A 25,215-nucleotide genomic window follows, 5' to 3' on the forward strand; every position below is an offset into this window, starting at 1 on the left:
GTTCCATCCTTCCCTCACTCGTGAACAAGACCCCAAGATACTTGAACTCCTCCACTTGAGGCAGGAACTCTCCACCAACCTGAAGGGAACAAGCCACCCTTTTCCGACTGAGAACCATGGCCTCGGATTTGGAGGTGCTGATTCTCATCCCAGCTGCTTCACACTCGGCTGCAAACCGCCCCAGTGCACGCTGGAGGTCCTGGTTTGATGGGGCCAACAGGACAACGTCGTCTGCAAAAAGCAGAGATGAGATCCTGTGGTCCCCAAATCGGACTCCCTCCGGCCCCTGGCTGCGCCTAGAAATTCTGTCCATAAAAATAATGAACAGAACCGGTGACAAAGGGCAGAGTATTAGCGTTTCTGAAAACATCAGTACAAGAACAAGAGTCCTTAAGACGAAGTAGAGTATCACAGTATTACATAACCAAATCCAAAGTAATGTCATGTCTACTATCGCATCTAATTACAATTATACATATTTATAGCTTTGTTACACCTGAATGGCAGGACAGTGTCTGTCATTGAACATGCAAGACAAAAAACAGGAAATGGGTAACCAGAGAATTTTTTTTTTTTGGCCTTTTTGCTAAACAGGGTGTCAAATGAGTTTAGATTTGCAGCTAAGTTACAGTTTCTTACAACTGACTAAGAGATCAATAAAGTAATTAGTGATGCAAGTAGCCATGGTATAAGAGTCAAAACAGACTCTGGGGCGACCTGATGTGTGAAATTCTGCGGAGGTAATGTCATCCCTCTCTGATATTCTTGTATATCAGCTAATGTGTAAATGTTTCAGCCAGTTTCTCATACTGTGATCATAATGTTACTGCAGTAACCACAGGTATTGGTATTCCTACCAGTTGACAGTGGCCATGCTGTGCTGTAAATTTGTCACATGGTCTCCAAGGTATTCACATGCAGGAAAAACGTTTCACGGCTGAATCACATTGGCCCTTATTTCCTAAATTTGCCATAAATCTTTCATTGTTTTTCCTTTCTTTCAGATGATTTTCGATCCCAACATGACCAAGAAAAAGAAGAAGAAGAAGAAGCCTTTCATGCTGGATGAGGAAGGAGGAGAGGGAATGGGTGGAGAAGAGGCTAGAGAGGTGGAAGCGAAGGAGACAGAACCAGAAGCTGGAGAGGACAAGGAAATGGATCTAGATGAAGATGAAGGCAGGAAGAAAGGTCTGAGTGAAAATAGAGATGTTGACTCTCAAATCTCATATTTAAGTGTCTGATCAGTGCATATTCTTCTTGAGGGATATTATATCATCCGTTGAGCTGCCAATCTATTAAGCTGGGTTTGTTTTTATCATCTTTAGAGCCATCTGATGATTTGAATGACCTGAACTTCTTCAACCAGAAGAAAAAGAAGAAGAAACCCAAGAAAGTATTTGATAATGATGTTGAGGAGGGATTAAAGGTCAGTCGATGCAAAACCACAACCAGTTTTCCTTCTCTTGACTCATCACTTGTAGTATGCATTCATTTTCTTTCTTCCTCTGTCTGATCATTTTATATCAGCACGTCCTGTTCCACTTTCACAATTATTTTCTCATTATGCTCCCTTCTTGTCTTTGCCACATGCACACAGACAGCGCTCATTGTCTCCTCCCTTAATTTCACTGTTCATTCGTCCATAACAGGAGCTGAAAATTGAAGGAGAGCAGACAGAGGTATTCGAGGAAGACAACCTGGACCTGATGCTTCCAACCAAAAAGAAAAAGTCAAAGAAAGTGGACTTTGACGAGGGAGAGATGCTGGAGAAGGACGATGGTGAGAATAAGTTGTCATCTTCAAAGCAGCTAAAATAAAGGAAGACATGTAACAATATGTTTGTATGATGGGATTCCAGCGCTGGAGGACGACGAGGGGAAGAACAGCGATGGAATCTCTTTTAGCTCCTTGACAGGACCAGCATGGGCCGGCTCTGAAAGAGATTACACCTATGATGAGGTAGGGCAGCTGTAACGAGCACATCCCCGCCCAAGACTCTCCCAAAAACAAAAGCAAAAAAGTTGCTTCAGAGAATCCAGCAAGGGTAAAAAGAGGATGGTGTATCTTGTTATTATCAGTATTTTTTTAGGCTAGGAATATCTTATTGGCATGCTTCTCATATTCCTGGAACACTTAACTCTCTGCTGCTCTTTCCTGCAGACATTTGCTTTGTATTGAAAACTTTTGTAGATATAAAGACTAAAAGGGTTAAAAGTAAAAACACATAAGATGTTGTCCTTATGTAACCAGTGTCAGTATCAGCTGCAGCTGGTATAACTCTGCTGGATCTGTGCCTCAGCTCCTGAACAGAGTCTTCAACATCATGAGGGAGAAGAACCCTGACATGGTGGCCGGCGAGAAGAGGAAGTTTGTGATGAAGCCTCCTCAGGTGGTCCGAGTGGGAACGAAGAAAACCTCTTTTGTCAACTTCACAGACATCTGCAAACTGTGAGCACCCCCACACTGAATCCCACTCTGTTTCCATCAATCCTAGTTCAGTTTGATTAAACCCGGTTCAGCTGATTTAAGCCTTGTATCAAACTATGCTGGCTAATGGTTTGTTAGATGTGTGTTACACAAACTAGCCTCTCCTGTACATTGCCACAGGTTGCATCGTCAGCCTAAACATCTTCTCGCTTTCCTGTTGGCTGAGCTGGGAACAAGGTACATTTTTTTGTATCAGTAATGGAATTCATGAATTTAATGTAATTGGATTTCTGTGGGCTTTAGACTTAAATTGTAAATTAAATGAAAAGATATTTCTGTGTGCAGTTTGATTTATTTCTGCTTTGTGCCTTTTTCCTCTTAACAGTGGTTCCATAGATGGAAATAACCAGCTTGTGATCAAAGGAAGATTTCAACAGAAACAGATAGAAAATGTGTTGAGAAGATATATCAGTAAGTGGGGAATTAAACCTATTATTTATATTGAGCATGAATCTCATTTGACTGTTTATGAATTCCATGTTTAGTAGTGTAATATTAAATCAGTTTAAACACCACCTTGAACTTATCTACTAAGAACACTTAAATATAAAGTGAACTCCTGTGTGTACTGCAGCACTAATAACACCATCTCACCCCTGCAGAGGAATACGTGACATGTCACACCTGCCGCTCCCCAGAGACCATCCTGCAGAAGGACACTCGTCTTTATTTCCTGCAGTGCGAGACGTGCCACTCCCGTTGCTCCGTCGCCAGCATCAAGACTGGCTTCCAAGCTGTGACCGGCAAGAGGGCGCAGCTCCGCGCCAAAGCCAACTAAAAGGGGCCTCCATACCTGGGCACTCCCACCTCCCTCTGCCTCCGCTCTCCCCTCAGAAGGGCAGATGCTGGGGTTGGATGCCCCCTTGATTCGCTAAAAGGACTCTGAATCGGGAGGGTTTTTCTTTTCTTTAGTTCTGTCATGGCCTGACCAGGCAGGGAGTGAGAGAGTATCTCAAGCAGACAGATGCAGATGCTGTGTATCACATACACTTTGGATACATGTGATCGGTTGGCTGGCTGAAGAACCCTCCACATCCTACGTTTTTTTGTTGTTAGTTTGCTGTGATTCTTGATTCCTGCAAGAAACCCTGATTAACATGGCTTGAACATTCCTCATTTGTTCTTCTCCCACTTTTCATACACCAGACATATTTCTTTGCATAAGGAATACCTTTCTCCATGCAACCAGCCAAATTGTAATTAAGTTGGTTTATAGTAACTGAACTTGGCTGCTCTGGTATGTGTAGCCTTCTGGCTCATGGCTACTTGATTCTGGAACTCAGCATAGCTTAAGCTGAAGGTTGTGTTCCTGATTTTGGTCTGGCTTTAAATCACAAAACTGTCAGTCCAGATGTGTTTATCAAAGGTAAAAATGAAACTCATACACAGGAAGATTTGTCAGTCTTACTATTCTGTGACAAACTTCTAACACATTGTTTTATTACAGAAGAAGACCCCAGGGTCAAACTACTAGGGCTGGAGCACCTGCTTACTGATGACTTTAATAAAGAGGTTGTGTGAGACAGAGAAATTGTTTTGAGCTTTTATGCATTGTGCTTTTATGCATCCTTTGTGCAACAATTGTGCACTTTTTCTTTGACTTCAGAAGTATAGAACAACATGCTCTCTCAATTATTGAATATTTGATTAAAAGTATGAAAATTAATGTTGCCAAGAAGAGCAGAGTTCTAGCACTATGTCAGTCCCCTAAACACCCAAAGGCTTTTCTCTAAAAGCAACTTCAGAGCAGGCACCTCAGATCATTCTCCTCTCACAGGTCATTATTTACATTACTGGATATATGACAGTGGTGGTTCTTCTTGTTTGAGAAGAATGATGAGGTCTAGCTGGAAGAACTTTAAAACCTGGTTTTTACAAAAATAAAATATTGTACTCTCTCTACTACTGCTCTCTGTGCTTACATCCTTTGTTGCCACAAACTCCTTACTACTGTAAGGTACTGTTGACGACATGTTTTGTTTGCAGTGTGTATCTGAGTAACATGACTTGGCTCAGGTTATTATTTACTCAGCTTGACCACAAATCATCATGGTTGATTGTGGAGCAGTTGGAAATTAATTATTAATTCGTTTTGGGTTTCTTTTTTTCAATAAAACAATCTAAACATAATTATAACCATTCTCTTAAAATGCTGATGGTGGTGATGTAAAAAAATCTCTTTATGATGCTCATGGTTTGGCATCTCTTGAAATATATGTATCCCCTGACATCATTGCCAGATTAGGGGTAGCAGTTTTTTGATACAGTGCTTGATGCCAGTGATTAAATAAATGAGCTTTTATTTTGGAGCTTACCGCCGGAACTCTGCCGTTAGCTTCGCGTTGATTGGCTGGTTCGATGCAATAGCAGAAAGTTTCCTGGTAAAGAAGCACATAGGGGCCAACCACGGCATCAGTGTACAGTTTAGATAGGAGCCGTTGTTGGGGAGAACTGAGTAGAATAGCGATCGGCGATTAAAAAACAAAATGCCTCGAGTATACATTGGACGACTGAGCTATCATGTCCGTGAAAAAGACATTCAGCGATTCTTCAGCGGTTATGGAAAACTCATGGAAATCGATTTGAAAAACGGGTAAGACTGCGATGATTGTCTAAACATTTCCTAGCCAACGATATGGCCTTTTCAGCATTAACCGTTCATGTTAACGACGTCAAAGCTGGCTCAAGAACATCTCACGTTTTTAAGACTAATATATTATATATAAGACAGCGTATAGTGTAACTCCAAGTTTGTTTTGAGTGTTACCATTATGAATTTGAATGCTTGTTGTTTCCCTAACCTTTGGTCTTGCCCGTGTGTTAAGCGTCGCATGGCCAACATGGCGTCTTTGTGCTTGCTACAGCGCGGAGCTAACAGGCCGTGCTAAGCATAGCTAGCTAGCTAATAGAGTGAACATAGTGTTTTAGCAGGAACTGTCTGGATCTGTTTTGTCATTCTCCAATTATTCTGTATCTAAACTCTGTCTTTTGTACTACAGCTATGGCTTCGTGGAGTTCGAGGATAACAGAGACGCCGATGATGCTGTGTATGAGCTGAACGGAAAGGAGCTGTGCGGAGAGCGGGTGATCGTCGAGCATGCCCGTGGCCCGCGGCGTGATCGAGATGGCTACGGTGGGGGTTACTGGGGTGGTGGGCGCAGTAAGTGCAGTCTATTACAAGGATACCCTCTTTTCCCCTTTCCCCTGGGGCGAGGCGTCGATGTGAACTGCACAGAGAGCTGTTTTGTTGTTTCATACGGGCGCTAATTGAGACTTTCTGCATAAATTTAATGTTACAGATTTCACCATTCGAGTTAATTTCATTTTCAGGGACACCTACGGTTTATAAATCGAACTCTTGAATCGCTTATTAAAGTTTTACACGGCCACACGTTTATTATGGCACAGATTGCATGCAAACTTCATAAGCAGTGATACTGTACTTCTGTTTATAATATTTAGTAGCATACCTATGGAGAGATTTTTTTGGAGCTAGGACTGATCTACATTCTTCTTGTTAAGGCAGTGCAGTTTTTTTTTTCTGGATATCCTCTTGCTGAACAGTTCTCAGCTCTCAGTTATGACCAAGGGTTGATGACCTGCAGTCTTTTGTTTCTTCCTAGTGATCATGAGCCACGCTAGACTTATTTGTGGTTCATGAAGGGGGAAGAACAATGATTTGCAAGTCGGCACCCTCAAATAACAGAACTCAAGAGTCTAGGCTGTGGAGTTGGCATTAGCTAAGATCATTGAAAGAAGAGCATTTTTATCATGGATTGTGAAGCTCTCCTGGATGAATATGTTGGTGAGCTATGTTTTGAAGGTGTGAATTAGAACATTTGTTGTGTGCAGCACAGAAAAAAAGCTAATCGCAAGTGATCTTCACAAACATAGCTAGTGTAGCTTTAGCTTAATCACTAGAACTAGACTAACGTTTTCATGTGAAATGTCTATTCTTTTTACTTTGGTATATATATATATATATATATATATTTTATATTCAACATTAACAAAAGTCCTTGATGTTTCAATTTGAAAGAGTCCAGTTGCGGGCTGAGGCTGAGAGTCCATTGAGGCTAAAGATGACTGGCTAAGATGACTGCCTGTCCCGTTTGGCCTTGGCTTTCACCTTACAATGTGTGTGTGACCTTTGCCCCCCCCCCTTGATCCTTGGCTGACCTAACCGGAAGCCATGATGACAGCAGCCTTTTGCCAATAGACCAGGGGTGATGGTGAGGATTGCCATTGGTTTCTATGTTGACAACAAACATAAGTGGATCGACTCTAGTAAAGAACTTACAGTCCAAAGAAATCTTGACTGACTAAAACTGGAAAACATTTCACACTTGACAGCTGGTCAAGTAACAAATGTCAAAAGATTGGTGTGTTTGTTTTTAAATACACGGTTCTTACTCAATTTGATCAGTGCCTTTGACCGCAACCCATGTGGATACCTCCTTTCTGTTTGTGTTACAGGGTTCAGAGGTCTTGAAAGAACATCACTGTCCATTTGTTTAAGCAGCTAAAGCATCACAGTGTTGATGTACTGAAGTAAGACAGGTTTTTTATTGCTGGAAACAGATGCAGTGGTGTTCTTTGCAGCAGAGAACAACTTCCAAAATGCTGAACAATACAAACTTTAAATAGCCCATGCAGTGGCTTGTAGCTCACTTATCTGAAGCATTGGTTTTGAAAATAGGATCAGAGGGACTCCTTTCTTTATTAAGTTCAAATTTAAACCCCCTTGGCCTTCTATCTGGCAAGTCACTGCCTTGTGTTCATTTGATAACCCAGGCCAGTAGTTCTTGTGTCTAGACCATTTTAGTTGTTTCTAACTTTTTTCATGTGCTGTTGTTTTTAAAGGTAGCGGTTATAGCAGCAGGAGCCGTTCGGGCAGGGATAAGTATGGACCTCCAGTCCGTACTGAGTATCGTCTCATTGTGGAGAACTTGTCCAGCCGCTGCAGTTGGCAGGACCTCAAGGTACATGTACAACTCAAACCATTGTTTTTTTCCTTTGTTTGGTTACATGTTGTGATTGATGCCATATTGAATTTTTTCCCCCTACATTTTCTGTGTCCACCAGGACTTTATGCGTCAGGCAGGAGAGGTGACCTATGCAGACGCCCACAAGGAACGCACCAACGAAGGAGTGATTGAGTTCCGCACCCACTCGGACATGAAAAGGGCTCTGGAGAAGCTGGATGGTACAGATATCAATGGACGAAAGATTCGTCTGGTGGAGGATCGGCCTCGCAAGCGAAGGTCCTACTCTGGAAGCCGCTCCAGGTGAGGACACTCCTTCACCGCTGATTAAGTTCTTTACCTTTGGACCCGTTGTTTTGTGAACAGTGCACACTAATCCCCTGTTGCTAACAAGATTGTAACACTGATGTTTTGCACAAGACATGATTGTGGTTTTGTCTTTGACCTTTGTGCTGCCATCCTCAGATCTCGCAGTCCCCGCCGCTCCCGCAGCCGTAGACACAGAAGCCATGGGAGCAGGAGCTCTCGCAGTCGCTCCAGATCCCGCTCCAGGTGAGAATGGCTCTTATCTATAAGATTGGAGTTCTGGTTAAAGTCCTGGCAAAGATAAGTTCACTGTAGAGGATATGTATTGGATGTTGTGGCGGTAATTAATTAAACTTTTAATTAAGTCATAACTTCAAAAAGTGAAATTAAACTTTTATTCCTTACAGGTCTCGTTCCCATAGCAAGAGACATCATTCCCGCTCCAGATCTGGAAGAAAGTCTCGCTCTAAATCAGGAGAAAGGAAGTCTCATTCTCGTAATCGCAGGTCCCGTTCTGGATCCCACAAATCCAAGTCTCGTTCACGCTCCGGCAAATCCCGATCCCATTCAGCCGATCGGAAATCCAAGTCCCGTTCAAAGAGCCGTTCTAAGGTAAAGTCAGAGCGGGATTCTCGTAGTCGATCCAAGGAGGTGTCTGGTGACAAGAAGTCTCGCAGTCGTTCAGCTTCCCCAGTAGAGAATGGGAAGGGGGAGCGTGGCGCCAAATCTGCCTCGCGTTCTCCATCCCCACTGGAGAATGACCGTAGATCCAAGTCCAGGGAGAAACGCTCAGCCTCTCGCTCTAAATCCCGCTCAAGATCTCGTTCACGGTCTAGATCAGCTTCTCAGGATTAGTTGTAGAGGATGCGTTTTTTTTTTTCCCCCCCCTCTCATTTGGAGCTTGATCCCTACGCTGTACATAATGAGCAGTATTGTCATACTGACTTGTGCTTCCTGACATATCTACTTTTCTCCTACAAGTGTGCACTTGTCTTTAACATGTTTTAGATGCAGTTTTATTTGTGTGCGCCACAGTGACAGGGCTGCTTTTCTGGGATCATTTTGATCTCTGATTCATCTGCTTCCCAAAAAATATTTTCACCCTAACTTTCAAAAGATGAAGTGGTCCCCTTCAAATCTTTAGAGCTGTTAAAAGCTGTTCATAGATTGGTAGAAATAGTCTTTATTTTACCTTGGTCATTTCAGTTTGCAGCACAATAATTTGAGAGAGAAAATTTACTAGAATTGTCCCGGGTCCACTAATGTCCTGAGCATTTATCAAACATCCTGTAATTTAACTGTTTCGCAATCATTCACGCATGCGTGGTTGTGGGAGAAAAGTAACATTTGGCTACAGCATTGGAGCAGGTTTTGGTTTTTGAACTGCGGCCTCAATAATTGATCTGTCAAGGAATAGTTAAGTCTTGGGGTTTTGTGGAGCTCTAAAGTGCACAACTGGGATGCAGGAACTTGTACTGCATATTTACAAGAATATGATAAGGGTTTGTATTTCATGTTTGAACAACTTAGGTTATAGCTGTACATAGGCCTTGCGATCGGCATCGGACTGATTTGTTTGTTGTTGCCACAGACTTTGTCCAGTGTTTCTTCTGACCGCAGCCTCCGATAAAGTAATTTTCACTTTGTATTTAACCTTTTTCCTGCAAGTTTCCTTTGAGAGGCTTTAAGGGTTTTTGTCAAGCCTCTGCTTGTTTAACGTATGCAGCTAGATCTGGTGTTTGTATTCAAACAATGAATCCATTGACATTTCCCGGGGGGGGGGGGGTCTGATCATCAGACCCACTGAACACAGCCCCCTGTATCTTATAAAACATTATTTCTCCATATGCATTGTATCTAACAATGTTCTTTTTTATTGTATGTCCAATTAAAGATCTTAATGAGAAATCTTGTCGTCTGATGTTGCTTTGTGTCAGGATTGCAAAAAACCTTTACTGCAGTATCGATATGACCTATATCCTACTAATTATATAATAAATGCTCTTTCATCGAGTGTACTCAGAAATGGGGAGGAAATCCGTGGATTGTAGATGCACATAGAAGCAGTTTGTTTATCTTTGAGGTTAACAAAAAGCGACGGGGCGGATGTTGAAGGTCTCCAGTTAAATCGATGAAGCACTACATTATTTTCACATATCGACCATTTGTGAAAGTGGAGCGCTTGCTTTGTAAGTCTTAGCGTTACATTATAGTCAGCGAGCGGTGACTGTACTGGGGACGAGCGCATGCGCAGTCGGAGCCCACGAGCCGCAGGAGATCAGAGCTGGTAAGCCAAATTTCAGTTCCCATCTGCAACCATGAATTAATTTAACATTTACAATTTTAATCTAACTGAAGCAGACACGAGCCGTCTTTTAATATTAGAGGTTTTTTAAGGGACAAGTGTCAGTATGCTTTTTCTCGACGTAAAGCGTTTTGGTGTTACGGATATAATCAACCAGAAAGCTTTTCATCTAAAAAAAAAATGTATATTTGATTATGGCACGCGTTTAATTAAGCTAATCGGGTTTAACACCTACTTTTAAATTTGTAGAAAGAGTCACCCCCGTGTTAGTAAAATATACAGCATGCTTTATTTTGTTGTGAGCCGAAAATAATGCTCATTCATTTGGGATGTTGGCGGAATGGGTGACAGGTTTAACATTTCAGTAAATTGGATTTTCACAGGATTTGAGAGACTGCTTCTACACATTTTTTGCCTCAATGATTTCACATCCTCCGCCATTTTAAGTGAAATGCTGTAGTTTTGTGCGTGTGTAGACTTGGTGTGTCACCGTTATTGCCTTTTTTATTCTAGGTAGCCTAATGGATGGCTGTTAAAAAGTCACATGGGGTCGTGGTTGTTGATGGAGGAAGGCATCTCTGCTCTGCTGTTATTGTGTAAAATGGCACTCCTGAAAATTGTTTTGTCTAACTTTAAGGAAACACCCAAGTAAAAAAATTGAAGTCTTTTTTCTCTGGTTTTATCTTTTAGTTTAAAATTTAAAAATCTTAGTTCATATGTGTAAAATCCGTTTTTGAGGAAAAATGGGAGGCAGTAAATATAAAGAGGAAAAAGTGTCCATCAGCAGGATTCTCCTTATCCCTATGGTTATGTTATGTAAATATGGTGGTGTCACTGAATGTTATGTGTTCAGAAACACTGTAGCACCAAAGTCGGCTCAAGTGTTTTATTATAGTTATTTCCCCCCTTCTTATTGATGCTCTTATGCAGTGTGTAAATACCACGGTAATATCCTTATAGTTAATGATAAAAGTGGGACAAAACCACTGTAAAAACATTTTGAGAAGAGTTGCAGAATGGAGGATCTGTAATAGCTTAACTGTAGATTTCTGGTCAGTCAGCTTTATTTTTACACTACAGCCCAAAATCTGTGGAGGGGTTTACAAAATATGACATCTTTGTACTTTGTACTGTCCCTCATATTCTTTGCTTTTCAGCGCTCCGCAGTAAGGGACAGGGACACTGTTATGAGTGCCAAAGTGAACATGGAGGCACCATCTAAAGAACCCGACCGCACCCCTTTGGACCCATCCTCTTCGTCCCCCAGCGAAGCTGTCCTCATCTGTGGCAGTGACGGTGTGGCCAAGAAGGCTCGACCCCAGCCCCACACCACCACAACTCTGCTGCTACCAGGTGAGCACAGCTCTGGTGGTGAGGCTTAGATAGACTATCCTAGAACAAGCTGATGTCTCAGCAAATATATACAATATATACCCTGCTTAAGGGCTGAGCAAGAAAGACACTGACATTGACCTCGTTTAACTGAGGATCAGGCAACACATTCAAAAGCGACAGTAAGCTTTAAGTGACCAACGCTGGGCTAAAATGAAAGCTCACAGCTAAGCTGTTTTCTGTGTGTTTTCCTTTTCAAAACTCACCCCCGCAGTGTTTCATCTCATTTACTGGAATTATATTCAAAGCCAAGGAGACTTATAATTACTCATTTAATAAAGTCACACATGTGGTATTAGTTGGGTGAACTAAAGCCCCCAAATGAAACTTGCAGGAAAAAAGATTAAATACAAACTGGGTAAAAAAAAAAAAAAACCCATCAGTCATAATCTAAATTAGGACACATTTAGAAATTCACTATTTGTGAGCGTGGATATTTTTGCAGGATTGGATAAATTTCCTGTGATATTACAAATTGACCTGCCGGTCCATTTATATAAGAGGTTACGTATGGCATCAATAAAATACCTTTCCATAGAGCTGAAACAATTACGTGAATAGTCAATTGATAAAAAAAAAATTAACAAATACTTTGATAATCTGTTAATCATCTCAGTCATTTTTCAACTGAAAAAACAAATGGTACTCTTCCTCTTGTGATACAGCAGCAGCTGAATACTGTAGGCTTCTGAACCTATGGAACAAGCCATCTGAAGATGTCACATGTTCTGCAAAGACATAATAGGCATTTTCTGACATTTCATAGACAAAACTGTTAATTAAAACAACTAATTGTCAGATTAATCAATAATGCCAATACTTGTTAGTTGCAGCCATACTTGTCATACCTTAATATGCGACCACATGGTGGTTAGAGCGGTCAGTTGCTTCAGTCTCACCACTGCTCTCATCTTTGTTTGCTGCATAGAGCATTCTGCTTTACTGCTGTAATGCAGTGTAGCAGCTTTCCATTACAACTTGAACTGTTAGCATTACACACTATGTATAGTGTCTGCAAAATTCTGTGTTAGTGCTGCATATCAACTTCATGATTGTCTTGGCAGCAGTTCCAAGCTACATTAGCTGTTACACAGCAGAATCTCAGGTGAATGAGATTCTCTTGTGTTATACTACTGAACAACACGTTACGCACAATGCAGCTGTTACATGTTGCATTGTAGATAATGTACTGTATATTAGGCTCCAGGTTTAGACAAGGCCAAGGATTGTGTGGAATAAAAGAGACAATATCTCTGGTTCTGCTGCATTTGTTTGGATCCTTTTTATAAGGTGACCATTGTGTTGTAGAAGTGCAACGTTAAACTGGTGGAGTGCTATTTGAAATTATTTTATGTTGGATTTCTGAAGAAACACTGGTCTCCAGTAGCAAGTTGCTTTTCTTTTAAGGTTTCTCTTGAGTTACACAAAGGAAGGAAAAAGAGGAAACATATCGTGCAATAAAATTAAAACATGACATGATAAACTCTGCTGCTTGGGTAGAAAGTGAATCAATAGCGCTATCTGTCTTCTTAGCTCCTGTTCCCACCCATCAGAAGGTGGAGGTGACTCCAGCTGTTGCCATGGGTGACCCAGGTAAAGGAGGCAGGGGCAATGAGACAACCACGCCAACCCTGACAGCACAGGTGGGCGGGGCTTGTAGCATCGTCCACGTCCTAGAGTGGAAGGAGGGGATGGCCATCCTGCCCAGCAGTAACCTCAAGGTAAAGTGATGTTTAGTGCATTTGGCCCACTGCACGAATTTAGCCTGAGAGATTACAACTACATTAATAATAAGTGTCAATATACATTTTTTTTCTTGTGTGTAATTGTTTCTAGCCATGGGCAGAATTTTGCATGGACAGTGGCAGAAAAGGACATGTACCTGATCCCATGTGCCCATGATTTAACGATCCCCCCCCCCGATGTCTAAATCATAAGATCCCATAACTGGATGAACGACCTTTAATAATAATTTAATGTGGCTCTTTTTGAGTATAATGATGTACCAACTAGAATGTTTGCCATCAGTGTTTGTTACATTTCGGCTTTGAATGTACTGTAGGAGAGAGCAATTTATTTTCTTATTTATCACAACTGGTATATGCTGTTTAGAGGCAGAAACTCCAGCAGCAGTGTAACCCAGTTAGAGCTTCATACTGATTAGTAGACCCACTCACGCTGTGCATTTACCGCGTTCATACTGGGTAATCAGGTTTTCATCAGAAAGCTTTTAAATCATAACAAACAACCTGAGATGCTCTGAGGACAGGTTATAATCTGATCACTCACCCATGACCTTTGTAGTTGATAGAGAATTTTGCCACATAAACTAACTGAAACCTCATAGTAACCAAGCCACAACAGGCCACACTGCATATTTTGTAATTGTCTGATAAATTGTTTTGAAGAGGGAAAAATAGGTTTGACTGATGGGTCCATTGATGTGTGTGTGTGTGTGTGTGTGTGTGTGTGTGTGTGCGTGTGTGTGCAGTTCTGTGTGAGTGACGTAGGTACTTTGAGCACACTGATCACCCCAGGGACCACCAGCAACACCACTGAACTAGCAGCAGGGATGTCTGGACGTACGGTTGATGCAGAAAGTGCTCCAGCAGATAAGCCAGGTAGACTCATAGTTACATAAGGACGCAGTAAAATCAGGGACTGGACACATTACTGAAGTGTTCACTTTGCACGCACAACGCTGAAAACATTTCAGAACCAGCAGCTGCCAATTCCAACATCTGGCACAAAATGAAATAATTTTAAATATTACTTTGCTTTGGTTTGAGATGTACCATATGTCCCTCTCTTATATTATAGCACATATTTAATAAATAAAGACCTTGTATGACACAAATAAAAAAATTAGTCTATTTGCCTTTGTTTCATGTACTATGGTAGTTAAGGAGTATTACTTTCTGTACATGGCTGCACCTTTATTTTAAATATTCACAGCATGCCCTTGTCAGTGATCACTTGTGTGCATATTAAACAGAAATGAGAAATAATTACATCAGCTGCAGCAGAGCTGCTCTTGACAAGTGGAGCGAGTGCAGCTGCAGGTGGAAATAGTCAAAAATAATAATAGGCCAGAAATTCAGTTATAGTGCTGGAACTGCATTCACATGAATTCAATGAAATAATCAATGAAGAGCACAAGAGAAGAGCAGAATTTAATTTAGACTCTAAATTTAAATCTGTATCAAATTTCAGATGTGTCACTCCCTGTCAGCTCTGTGAGAGGTGCAGTTGTGGAGCCAGAGAGGTTGGTGCCGGTCAAACCTGAAGTCTATGTTGGACCGGGACAACAGAACCATGAGCTCAGACCTCAGAGGGTCTACACAGAGGAGCTACGCAGAGAGCCCATCACTGACAAGTGTGTTTGTAACGGCTGCTTCACCTTAATGCTCACACGTGCATTTCTATGCACATACTGTATGTACACTAGCAGTCAGTCATTTTGTGTATTAGAATACTCAGTCATGTATCCTGGTACACATTCATTATACATACTGTTTAAAACTGAGATGTAGGAACCACTGATGATGTGCATTTCTGCCTTGCCTTTTTTGGTTGATGTCTTTTTCTTGTTTCATTGAGTCATTCCTCCATTAAATGTGGCAGTACTGGTACCAGTTGCTAGTTAGAGTGGCAGATTTGCTTCTGGGTGTAGTCCCATGTGTCCTCTGAACACTGAAAACAATGGTACAAATATGTTTTGGTGGTGCACCATGCACCCTGTGGTGTCTTGATGTTTGTGTAAAATGCTGCGGTGTTGTATGTAGATGCCACTGTTGGGTTTTTACTGTGCTTGTACTTAATGTTATTAATGCACCCACCAAACAGGAGCATCTGTATGTCAAAGTCTAGTGCAAAACACACACATGGGCCCATGTTTGGTTAAAAGCAACAAGCTCTCTCACCATCACTGCACTGGGGTTGTTTATAGGCATTCTGGGAAACCTGGTCTGAAGTGATAAGGTACACAGAATCCAAAGCCAGTCTACAGCTGAGTGTGAAGGGTGAACATAAAAGTCATGAATATATAACATAAGGAAACAGGTCACAGTATAGTGATGTGTTTAAACTTGAGGAACACTGCATCTGTCCTGTCTGCACCGTAGGAGGAGTGTTGGGGTGGAGAAGGTGCCGGCAGGTGGAAGAGTCTCCTCCCTTAACCCTGACCACCTGAAACCCATGAGGAAGAGAAAGAGGAAGGAGTACTTGAGTCCCTCTGAGGAAGACTCCGACATTGAGGGCACGGTGGGATGGCTTTCTTAATCTGGAGAGATAACTATATGCTCTCGTGCCTGATGAGTTTAGTCAAACATGCATGATTTAATAAATAGTGTGAAATATTTTTCTTCTTCAAGTAACTATATTGCCTTTTTACTCATGCAATTTTTTAACGTTTTTATTAGGATGAGAAAATGGATGATTCTAAAGCAGATGGAAGACACATCCGAGGAGGTTGGACTAATAATTGTTTGCATTTTAGTCCTTTTTTGTTTATTTCTTTACTGTAAAACAGGGAATCTGCCCATTTCTTGACTTTGTCATCTGTTTTACTATTAAACCCCTCCCCTCTCCCAGTTTCCTTCAGTTCAAGCTTGTTGCCAGTATTATCTTGCTGTGATGCACATTGTATAAATGGATTAACTAACTGTTATTTCTGGCCAAGCTGGAGACAGTAAGACAGAGCAGTGGACGTGGGCTCAGTATCTGCAGGAAACCAAAGCTGCTGCTGCTCCCAATATGTGTTTCCAAGAGGTATGTTAACATTTCAGATTCAGACTGTAGCTTAAACCGGAGCTAATGCTACTTCCACACAAGCTCGCCCAGCAAACCCATGATATTTTAATACTTCTTTTACTACACCCGCAGTTATCCTTACAGGGTAGCAGTAATGTCAGGGGAGGAAATGATCAATTGAATGTACCTGGGAAGAGAATGATGTATGCAACCAAAAGCATCTATTAATATAGTAATTTTATTACTGAGTGTAATGCTGAGGGAGATTTAAACTCATGTATTTCTCTAACATAGACCCTGTAATCTCCACTACTCCATTTGCTGCACTTTTATCTTTTCTCTGTTACTTGCCCTGTTTCAATTTCCCCACAAGGATAATGTCTTTTCACTTTATTTTATATTACTCTCTGTGTTGGGTACTGTAATAGTTAATCTTTTATCCCGTGCCCTCAGTCCCAGAGAGTGCCAACAGTGAAGAACGGCTTTAAACAGGGGATGAAGCTGGAAGGCATCGACCCACAGCATCCGTCCATGTACTTCGTCCTCACTGTGGCCGAGGTGAGCCAGAGGATCATTAACACAGTGGATGGACCTTTAATGGCCAGGCTGATTATTTAGGATTAAAAATCACCCTTCACCCACAGACTGCTTTACATGCAGGAGGAGTTCAGCCCGGCACTGCCTGTTCCAGCCTGCTTTGTTTTGCTCTCATGTATCATGTCATCATCCAGGTCTGTGGTTACCGGCTGCGGCTCCATTTTGATGGCTACTCCGACTGCCACGACTTCTGGGTGAATGCCAATTCCCCTGACATCCACCCTGCAGGGTGGTGTGAGAGCACGGGCCACAAACTGCACACTCCCAAAGGTCAGAGGTGACAACACTCTGGACACCTTGAAAACCCAAAGACTTAAAAGAATCTAAATGAAATATCCTGTTATTCATTTATGCTTGTTTTTACATTTCTCAAGATAAATCTTCAACTTTAAAGGAAATATGCTTATTTACATTCTCACTGAGAGTCACATGTGAAGACCCTGTATAGGGTGGCAGTGGCTCAGGAGGTAGAGCAGGCTGTCCCCTCACCATAAGGTTGGTGGCTTGATCCCCAGTTTCTCCAGTCCACATGTCAGAGTGTCCTTTAGCAGGACACTGAAACACTAGTTGCTCCAAATGATATCACCGGTGTGTGAATGCAAAATAGCGTAGAGTACATTAAGTGTGCATCAGTGTGTAGAAAAGTGCTATGTAAGACCATTTAAATATGAAGCTTAGGGAGACACAGCTAGCCTGGCTTCGTCCACACAGAACAGCAAAAACGAACCTTCCAGCACCTCTAAAACTCACCGTTAACACATTACATCTTGTTTGTTTAATGCGTATAAAAACTGAAGTGTAAAAACAACACATGGTTTCAAAGGGGGTTACGTGCAGCAATGTATCTCGTCAACAGACAAGGTATAAATAAGATATATAAACTGTTGATCAGTGAACTTTAGAGGTGTTGGTATGTGAGTCCAGTCTTTATGCTAAGCTAACATCTCCTGGCATAGTTTGAATTGTTCCTTTAAATATGTGAATCTTCTGTATCCCTGTCTTTCCTGCAGGCTGCAAAGAGGAGGAGTTTACCTGGGCCAACTACCTGAGAATGACTAAAGCACAAGTGGCTCCCAAAGAACTCTTTGCCAGTCCTGGGAGGGTAAGTGCAACTAAACAGTACAACAAAAAAACAATATTTTAACAGCACTTAGTTTCTTTTATATCATTTATTAGCTCGTTTGCGAGTCTCTGCTTCCTTATGTGCACTGGCCATGTCATTTCTAATATTTGTGCCTTCCGTTCAGATGGATGTGAAGTGTGGTTTCGAGATAGGAATGAAGCTGGAGGCTGTTGACCGTATGAACCCCTCTCTCATCTGTGTAGCAACTGTCACTGACGTGGTGGATGACCGCTTCCTGGTTCATTTTGATAACTGGGATGACACGTACGACTACTGGTGAGCCTCAAAATCTCTCCGCATACACAGGCTTTTGGAAATTATTGAAGAAAGCATCTAGAAGTAATATGATACCGAGCAGCTGTAACAAAACCGGTGTAACAAGCTAAGAAATTGATAAATGTGCATTGAGAATTTGCAGAATAGGGTTGTGGCCCAGGTTTTGTGCTTAACTTAAGACCCTTACACATTTTTGGACCTCTCACACAGGTGTTTTCACTTCATGTCGTCTGTTGTGTGGTTGTGTACTTGTTGGAGCCGGTAGTGTTGGATGACTTCCATCTTTATTATTAGGTCACAGTGTTAGATTAAATATTGTAATAAAATCATTTATGTGTATATAATTTTGTAAATTTGCTTATTAGATTTGCTTAAGAGTATTTTTTAGTTCTGAATTTGTCTATTTTTATTTTACGTTACATTTTGTAGTGAGTCTTAAAGCTGAGTCTAATCAGCTGATTAACTAAAACAACTGTGTAGTTGTGCTGGTCCTGCATTAGTCTAAACTTGGCCACTAAAGGACAGTTTGTCGTCACCACAGTGCATGTAGCAACTTGATTCACAGTTAGTCTAAAGCTATAACTGAGTGTGAGATCAATCCACAGTAAAGACTGTTCTAGCATCAGGTTGGCAGCTCTAAAACGTGTTATTGATGGTCAGAGTAAATCTACAGTGATGTGAAAAAGTCTAAACCTAATAACTGGTTGGGCCACCCTTAGCAGCAACAACTGCAATCAAGCGTTTTCGATAACTTGCCATGAGTCTTTTACAGCGCTGTGGAGGAATTTTGGCCCACTCATCTTTGCAGAATTGTTGTAAGTCAGCCACATTGGAGGGTTTTCGGGCATGAACTGCCTTTTTAAGGTCATGCCACAGCATCTCAATTGGATTCAGGTCAGGACTTTGACTAGGCCACTCCAAAGTCTTCATTTTGTTTTTCTTCAGCCATTCAGAAGTGGACTTGCTGGTGTGCTTTGGATCATTGTCCTGCTGCAGAACCCAAGTTCGCTTCAGCTTGAGGTCACAAACGGATGGCCGGACATTCTCCTTCAGGATATTTTGGTACACAGCAGAATTCATGGTTCCATTTATCACAGCAAGTCTTCCAGGGCCTGAAGCAGCAAAACAGCCCCAGACCATCCCACTACCACCACCATATTTTACTGTTGGTATGATGTTCTTTTTCTGAAATGCGGTGTTACTTTTACGCCACACATAATGGGACACACACCTTCCAAAAAGTTCAACTTTTGTCTCGTCTGTCCACAGAGTATTATCCCAAAAGTCTTGGGGATCATCAAGATGTTTTCTGGCAAAACTGAGACGAGCCTTTATGTTCTTTTTGCTCAGCAGTGGTTTTCGTCTTGGAACTCTGCCATGCAAACCATTTTTGCCCAGTCTCTTTCTTATGGTGGAGTCATGAACACTCAGCTTAACTGAGGCAAGTGAGGCCTGCAGTTCTTTGGATGTTGTTGTGGGGTCTTTTGTGACCTCTTGGATGAGTTGTCGCTGCGCTCTTGGGGTAATTTTGGTCGGCTGGCCACTCCTGGGAAGGTTCTCCACTGTTCCATGTTTTCGCCATTTGTGGATAATGGCTCTCACTGTGGTTCGCTGCAGTCCCCAAGCTTTAGAAATGGCTTTATAACCTTTTCCGGACTGATAGAGCTCCATTATTCTCTTTCTCATTTGTTTTTGAATTTCTTTGGATCTCGGCATGATGTCTAGCTTTTGAGGATCTTTTGGTCTACTTCACTTTGTCAGGCAGGTCCTATTTAAGTGATTTCTTGATTGCGAACAGGTGTGGCAAGAGAAATTGAACTCAGGTGCGATAAACCAGTGTTTTGACAGGGGGGCAAACACTTGTTCACACAGGGCTCTATAGTTTTGGATTTTGTTTTCCCTTAATAATAAAAACCTTCATTTAAAAACTGCATGATGTGTTTACTTGTGTTATCTTTGACTAATATATAAATTTGTTTGACGATCTGAAACATTACAGTGTGACAAACATGCAAAAAGATAAGAAATCAGTAAGGGGGCAAACACTTTTTCACACCACTGTAAATCATGTTTTGCACAGCCTCCTAACTCATTTAGTGGAGTTTTTTTCTTTACAGTGAAACAACCAAACTGCAGCGTCGCTTGTTTATTATCTGTTGTCATTTCTGTTTCTACTGATTTTACTGTAAACTCCCAAAAAGTTTTTTTTATAACAACACTGGGTGATGCTGCTGATATGCAGGTGTGACGCCAGTAGTCCATACATTCACCCTATTGGTTGGTGCCAGGAGAGGAACCTGCCCCTAACACCACCTCAAGGTGACAAATGTGTGTCCTGTTAATCATTGATTTAATCATGTCATAATTATAACATGGACCATGAACCTCAAAACATAATATAATCACAATGTACGGGATGATCGCTTTGTATTCACTGATTGAGGGGAATTTATTTTTTTTTGCTCTGCCAGATTACCCAGACCAGGGCCGCTTCTCTTGGTCTCACTACCTGGAGGAGACTGGTTCCAAGGCGGTGGCTGCTGACACCTTTAAAGTGGTGAGACCAGAGAATCAATGTACTGTTTTTGGTTTGGTGTTGCAGGGGATCACTACACCCTAGTTTTGCTGTAGTGTCTCTCTGTGGTACGGGCTAGCAAAACCCAACAGTGACAGTGTGGGCAAAGAATGCTGCAAGCCACTGAAGGTGTTTTCTCTCATCCTCTGCTCTGTCTCCAGCGTGCCCCGCACAGCTTCCAGACTCAGATGAAACTTGAGGCTGTGGACAAGAGAAGTCCTGGTCTGATTAGAGTGGCCACAGTGGAGGACGTCGAGACTCACCGCATTAAGGTTATGGTCCTGCATGTGTGGGTCATTGTGTCAAATGTTTCGCCAGCTCTGTCAAGTCCGTTACAGCTTGAACCAAGTGGACTTGTTAGTTTGAGTCTTGGTGCTAATAGTTCTAACATGTCCAGTGGAATTAGCACTGACATATACTTATATTGGAATGTACATCTGTACACACCTGCCCTAGACCCATTATACAGGCTGAGCTGGGTGCATTTGGAGTGTGTGGACATGTGCACTATATGTGCTCTCTATTCCTCCTTCAGGTCCATTACGATGGCTGGAGTCATATCTATGATGAGTGGATGGACTCAGATCACCCCGACATTCATCCAGCGGGCTGGTGTGAGGCGACCGGTCACCCACTTAAAGTTCCCCCACGGGACCCCAAAACACAGCAACCACATGGTAGCTATCAACACAGCTCTCAGTCAAAACTGGAAGCCAGTGTTCTTCAGAATGCAAATCAAAGTTATTCCTGATAGCATTAAATTGAGTTGAGCTAAATGTAGCCCCCCCCCCAGACCCACAATGCCATGTATATATAATAATAGAACTTAAAATAGAAATGTAAAAGAGGCAAACAACTGGTAAATTAGATGCTAACTGAAGTGAGAATTGCTCTGAGGTTCTTTTATTAACTTAACATTTGAACTGTTGAATTGATTCATTGATTTTACTTTTTATGTTAGAATCGCTCCATTGCTTTTTATTGATTACTAAATGCAGTTATAATATCCCTTTTAAACATTTGATCACTATATTGATTAATTTATTTTTACATCACTTATTAATCACTCTTTTTATTGCTAGTTTTTTTCAAAGTGTAATCCATGTCATTTGCTGACATATGTATTTCTAGTTAATTCTATGCATAATCTCTCAAATGTGAGGGTTCATCTGTTTGTATTTGGATGTTCTGTACGTAGGTGTGAGGGAGCCTCCTGCTACAGGCCAGTCCACCTACCCCTCCTCTGTTCCCTGTAAACCCATCAGCCACCCCAGAACCAACAAGTACAGCTTCCACAACAGGTCAGCCCTGAATTCAACACCCTCAGGTCCCTTAATGATGCGTCATTCGCGGGCGCAGCCATTCAAACTACACATCAATACCTAACATCAATTTTGTCCATTAAATAACTTTAAAACACATTTTAAAATAATGATTTCATCAGAGTTTCTTCAAATGCACCAAGGGCAGATATCCGTTTGACAGTAAAGCGAACCTCTTTTTTTGAAACAGGAAGTGTCCAACTCCTGGTTGTGATGGTTCAGGCCATGTGACCGGTCGTTTCACCGCCCATCACTGCATATCTGGCTGCCCATTGGCGGAGCGTAACCAGGGCAGGCTGAAGGCTGACCTGTCAGACTCAGAGTGCAAGAGGAACCTCTTCTTCGGCCAGAGGACCAAGAAGACCCATTACCGTGGCAGGTTAAGGCCTGTCTATGTGTGCTTGCATGTGTGCAGGTTTGATTTTGTCTCACATGAATCTTTTCCCCTACTTGCAGGATTGGTCGTCCTCCCAAATACAGGAAGAACCAACAGAGAGATTACCAGAGTGAGTTTAGAAATGGACAATAAAAATCCTACTTTGAGTGGATTTAATTAACATACGAGATATGGGCAGCAGTTTGATGGCAAGTAGTCAAGTCCATCACCTCCCACAGCCTGACACCTCCACTTTAAACAGCTTTCTATCTGTGCGGCCGTTGCACTTCAGAGAAATAACATCTGTAAACACACCCACAGACCTAATTCGCGTTTGTAGCTTTGCTGTGGGTGTGATAGTGCAGACACATCAGCTTGACAGTCACTGAAATGTTTTCATGTCATCTGCAGATGTGAATGTTGTATCTGAGTCATATCTATCGCAAGATGTAGCACAATTTGGCAGCAACAGCTCATTTAAGAAAAATTAGATTTTTTAGGAATAAGAATTTGAAAATACAGGGTAGCAAACTAGTGGTTAGAATATTTTCACAGTTAATGACGGCCCTCTTCCATTTAAGGGCTCTAGTTTCGTGATCAGCGTGGCTTAGAGTGCAGTCGAGTGTACGCTGCCCAGTGCCAAAAAGCACATTTTGGCATATTCATGGTCAGACACACTTGGCATTTAGACAGTCTGATGAAACATTTGTCTTCATAAGTCAACATGTTATTGTGTGTTATGTCTGTGTTACGTCAGACATGTCCTCAGAGGGTGTGTATCCATCACTGTTCATGTCGGCTCTAAGTGGACAGTCGGACAGGACTCTGTCTCTGTGCTGGGAGCAGCACTGCAAGCTGCTGCCCGGCGTTCAGGGCATTCACGCCAACCAGGTGGCAGCATGGAGCGTTGAAGAGGTAAGGAAATATCATCATTTATTTCTCTTTTTTTTCCAGATTTTTCAGGTTTCTTTGACTGTTTTGATTATTTGATACCTCCTATACATGTGCTGCAGGTCTTCAGATTTGTCCAAACTCTAATTGGGTGCGAAGAACAGGCTCGTCTCTTCAAAGAAGAGGTGAGACCACCAAGCATGTGTGAATAAATATAACTCATGCAACAATCACATAACTTTGTCATGTTTGCAACTGATGAATAATCAGTTTAATTAGCAAATGTCAGTGAATGCCAGTGCATCATATTTGACCATGTGGGAAATTTAGATCTCAGACTGTCTCAAAGAAAATGCGCTATTATGATTAGCTCATTTACTGTAAATTAAGTATCCATGGCAGACAAAACCAACCTTTTCTTTTGCCTCCACGACCAGTTACATCAGCACTGTTGTGTCTGCATCTCTCCAGATGATTGACGGGGAGGCCTTCCTCCTGCTGACCCAGACTGACATTGTGAAGATCATGAGCATCAAGCTTGGCCCTGCCCTCAAGATCTCCAATGCCATTCTCATGTTCAAGAGCACGGACGAGGGGCTCAAGTGATTTTGTCCTTATTCACTGGGGAGTGTTGCGCCTGTCGATCATCATGTGCCAAATTCATTCTGTTGCAGGGAAAAGACCCTGACCCCGTTTTCATGTGTTTGACATCCTGAACCCATCAGAGAGAGAGAAAGAGAGAAAGAGGTTGAGGGGGATATAGGTAGAAATAAAGGAGAGGTTGGAAGAAGAAGGGACATTAGGAAATACAAATATCTTTAGGAGTAATGGAGGAATGCCATAAAGGCGACGAACAAATCAGTGTGAAGGTCGGAAAGAAGGAGGCAGAGGCAGCTGAGGGGGAACAGCAGATGTTTTCACAACTGGAATCTGAGTTGTCATAACCAAACCCCTGAATGTCACTGGCAGTTTTTCACATGTGCTACACTACAGTCTGTAGTGAAGCCTTAACGCTACAGTATGTAACTTAAGGTAGCACTAGTATGAAACTCTAAATCAGTCCACTCTGCTCCGCCCAGCGTTCCCTCTCCCTGCTCCACTATGCTCTTCTACGATCTGCTACGCTCCGCCATGCTCCGTCCAGCTCTTCAGGTTCATTTGCCCTCATGAAATTACAGTAAATGAGAATGCAACAAAACTTATTGATTAATCAGTAATAACTGAAAATCTTGGACTGGTTATTGATGCTAATCTCACTCAAAACCTTTTAGGAACTAATCTCTCTGCCAGTGCTGTTCAGTGAGTCTGGGTCACAGGAGGCTTCGACAGCACCTCTCCACATTAAAACAAGTTTTGGAGCAAAAATACTCCAATACTACAACAAAAATATTTGGAAAAGTGTTACATACTGCAGCTTTAAGTACATTTTACAGCACCTGTTTTTATGGTGACTTTAAATTACAAGGCTGAGTGGAAGTAATTGAAAAACAAAACCGTCAGCCAAGGTGCAAAAGATTCAAACCAGAGGAGTTGGAAGTGGAGGAGGATGGAAATATTGGGTTACCTGCTTCTGGTTCTTCAGCATCCTGCTGCTGCTCACATCCATGAAGCTGATGCCCCGAAACAATTATTGTCAGTACCTTTACTTCCTGAGTAAGAAGAGTTCCTATTCTGCAAGCTGTAACACAGACTGTTCTCCAAGCCTGACAGACTGAAAACAGCTTAGATGTGACCAAACTGTTACAAGTACCACACCCAGATTCTGACTAAATTGTCATTGCAGGGGGAAATCAGCAAAATAGAGAAAAACAAGGAAATACTGGATGTA

At 41.9% G+C, this 25,215-nt stretch overlaps 3 protein-coding genes across 8 annotated transcripts in view; all 3 read left to right on the forward strand.

The window, feature by feature from the left end:
* eif2s2 (eukaryotic translation initiation factor 2, subunit 2 beta) overlaps positions 1 to 4,389 on the forward strand; it is a 5,693-nt gene extending 1,304 nt beyond the window's left edge. The window contains exons 2-9 of the mRNA XM_020616936.1: positions 1,005 to 1,188; positions 1,326 to 1,426; positions 1,650 to 1,779; positions 1,859 to 1,959; positions 2,300 to 2,448; positions 2,608 to 2,664; positions 2,813 to 2,898; positions 3,090 to 4,389. Of these exons, the coding sequence (XP_020472592.1) occupies positions 1,005 to 1,188; positions 1,326 to 1,426; positions 1,650 to 1,779; positions 1,859 to 1,959; positions 2,300 to 2,448; positions 2,608 to 2,664; positions 2,813 to 2,898; positions 3,090 to 3,265 (984 nt within the window). The 3' untranslated portion in view covers positions 3,266 to 4,389. The remainder of the gene's footprint in view (positions 1 to 1,004; positions 1,189 to 1,325; positions 1,427 to 1,649; positions 1,780 to 1,858; positions 1,960 to 2,299; positions 2,449 to 2,607; positions 2,665 to 2,812; positions 2,899 to 3,089) is intronic.
* A 454-nt stretch (positions 4,390 to 4,843) lies between these two features.
* Positions 4,844 to 8,696, forward strand: LOC109969771 (serine/arginine-rich splicing factor 6-like). Of its 2 annotated transcripts, none has more exons than XM_020616914.1 (6): positions 4,844 to 5,080; positions 5,487 to 5,647; positions 7,351 to 7,469; positions 7,573 to 7,775; positions 7,938 to 8,024; positions 8,186 to 8,696. In XM_020616914.1, exons 1-6 carry the CDS (start codon positions 4,974 to 4,976, stop codon positions 8,631 to 8,633), a joined length of 1,125 nt encoding a protein of 374 aa, XP_020472570.1. In that variant the 5' UTR covers positions 4,844 to 4,973; the 3' UTR covers positions 8,634 to 8,696. The 2 variants fall into 2 exon arrangements, with proteins under 2 accessions (XP_020472570.1, XP_020472578.1); XM_020616922.1 differs by having other exon boundaries at positions 5,487 to 5,620.
* A 1,140-nt stretch (positions 8,697 to 9,836) lies between these two features.
* l3mbtl1 (L3MBTL histone methyl-lysine binding protein 1) lies at positions 9,837 to 24,714 on the forward strand. 5 transcript variants are annotated; one of them, XM_020616885.1, is made up of 22 exons: positions 9,837 to 10,065; positions 11,241 to 11,436; positions 13,009 to 13,196; positions 13,967 to 14,096; positions 14,689 to 14,851; positions 15,600 to 15,738; positions 15,897 to 15,945; positions 16,157 to 16,245; positions 16,681 to 16,785; positions 16,959 to 17,094; positions 17,835 to 17,926; positions 18,072 to 18,223; positions 20,466 to 20,551; positions 20,695 to 20,780; positions 20,960 to 21,070; positions 21,334 to 21,475; positions 21,997 to 22,099; positions 22,311 to 22,499; positions 22,577 to 22,626; positions 23,254 to 23,411; positions 23,510 to 23,572; positions 23,859 to 24,714. In XM_020616885.1, the coding sequence occupies exons 2-22, from the start codon at positions 11,271 to 11,273 to the stop codon at positions 23,991 to 23,993; spliced, it is 2,532 nt and encodes an 843-aa protein (XP_020472541.1). In that variant the 5' UTR covers positions 9,837 to 10,065; positions 11,241 to 11,270; the 3' UTR covers positions 23,994 to 24,714. The 5 variants fall into 5 exon arrangements, with proteins under 5 accessions (XP_020472541.1, XP_020472550.1, XP_020472521.1 ...); XM_020616894.1 differs by lacking the exon at positions 9,837 to 10,065 and adding an exon at positions 10,072 to 10,679; XM_020616865.1 differs by lacking the exon at positions 9,837 to 10,065 and having other exon boundaries at positions 10,072 to 11,436.
* The last annotated feature ends 501 nt before the right edge of the window (positions 24,715 to 25,215 follow it).

Source organism: Monopterus albus, unplaced genomic scaffold, assembly GCF_001952655.1.
Source record: "Monopterus albus unplaced genomic scaffold, M_albus_1.0 scaffold6.1, whole genome shotgun sequence".
Lineage (NCBI taxonomy): Eukaryota > Metazoa > Chordata > Actinopteri > Synbranchiformes > Synbranchidae > Monopterus > Monopterus albus.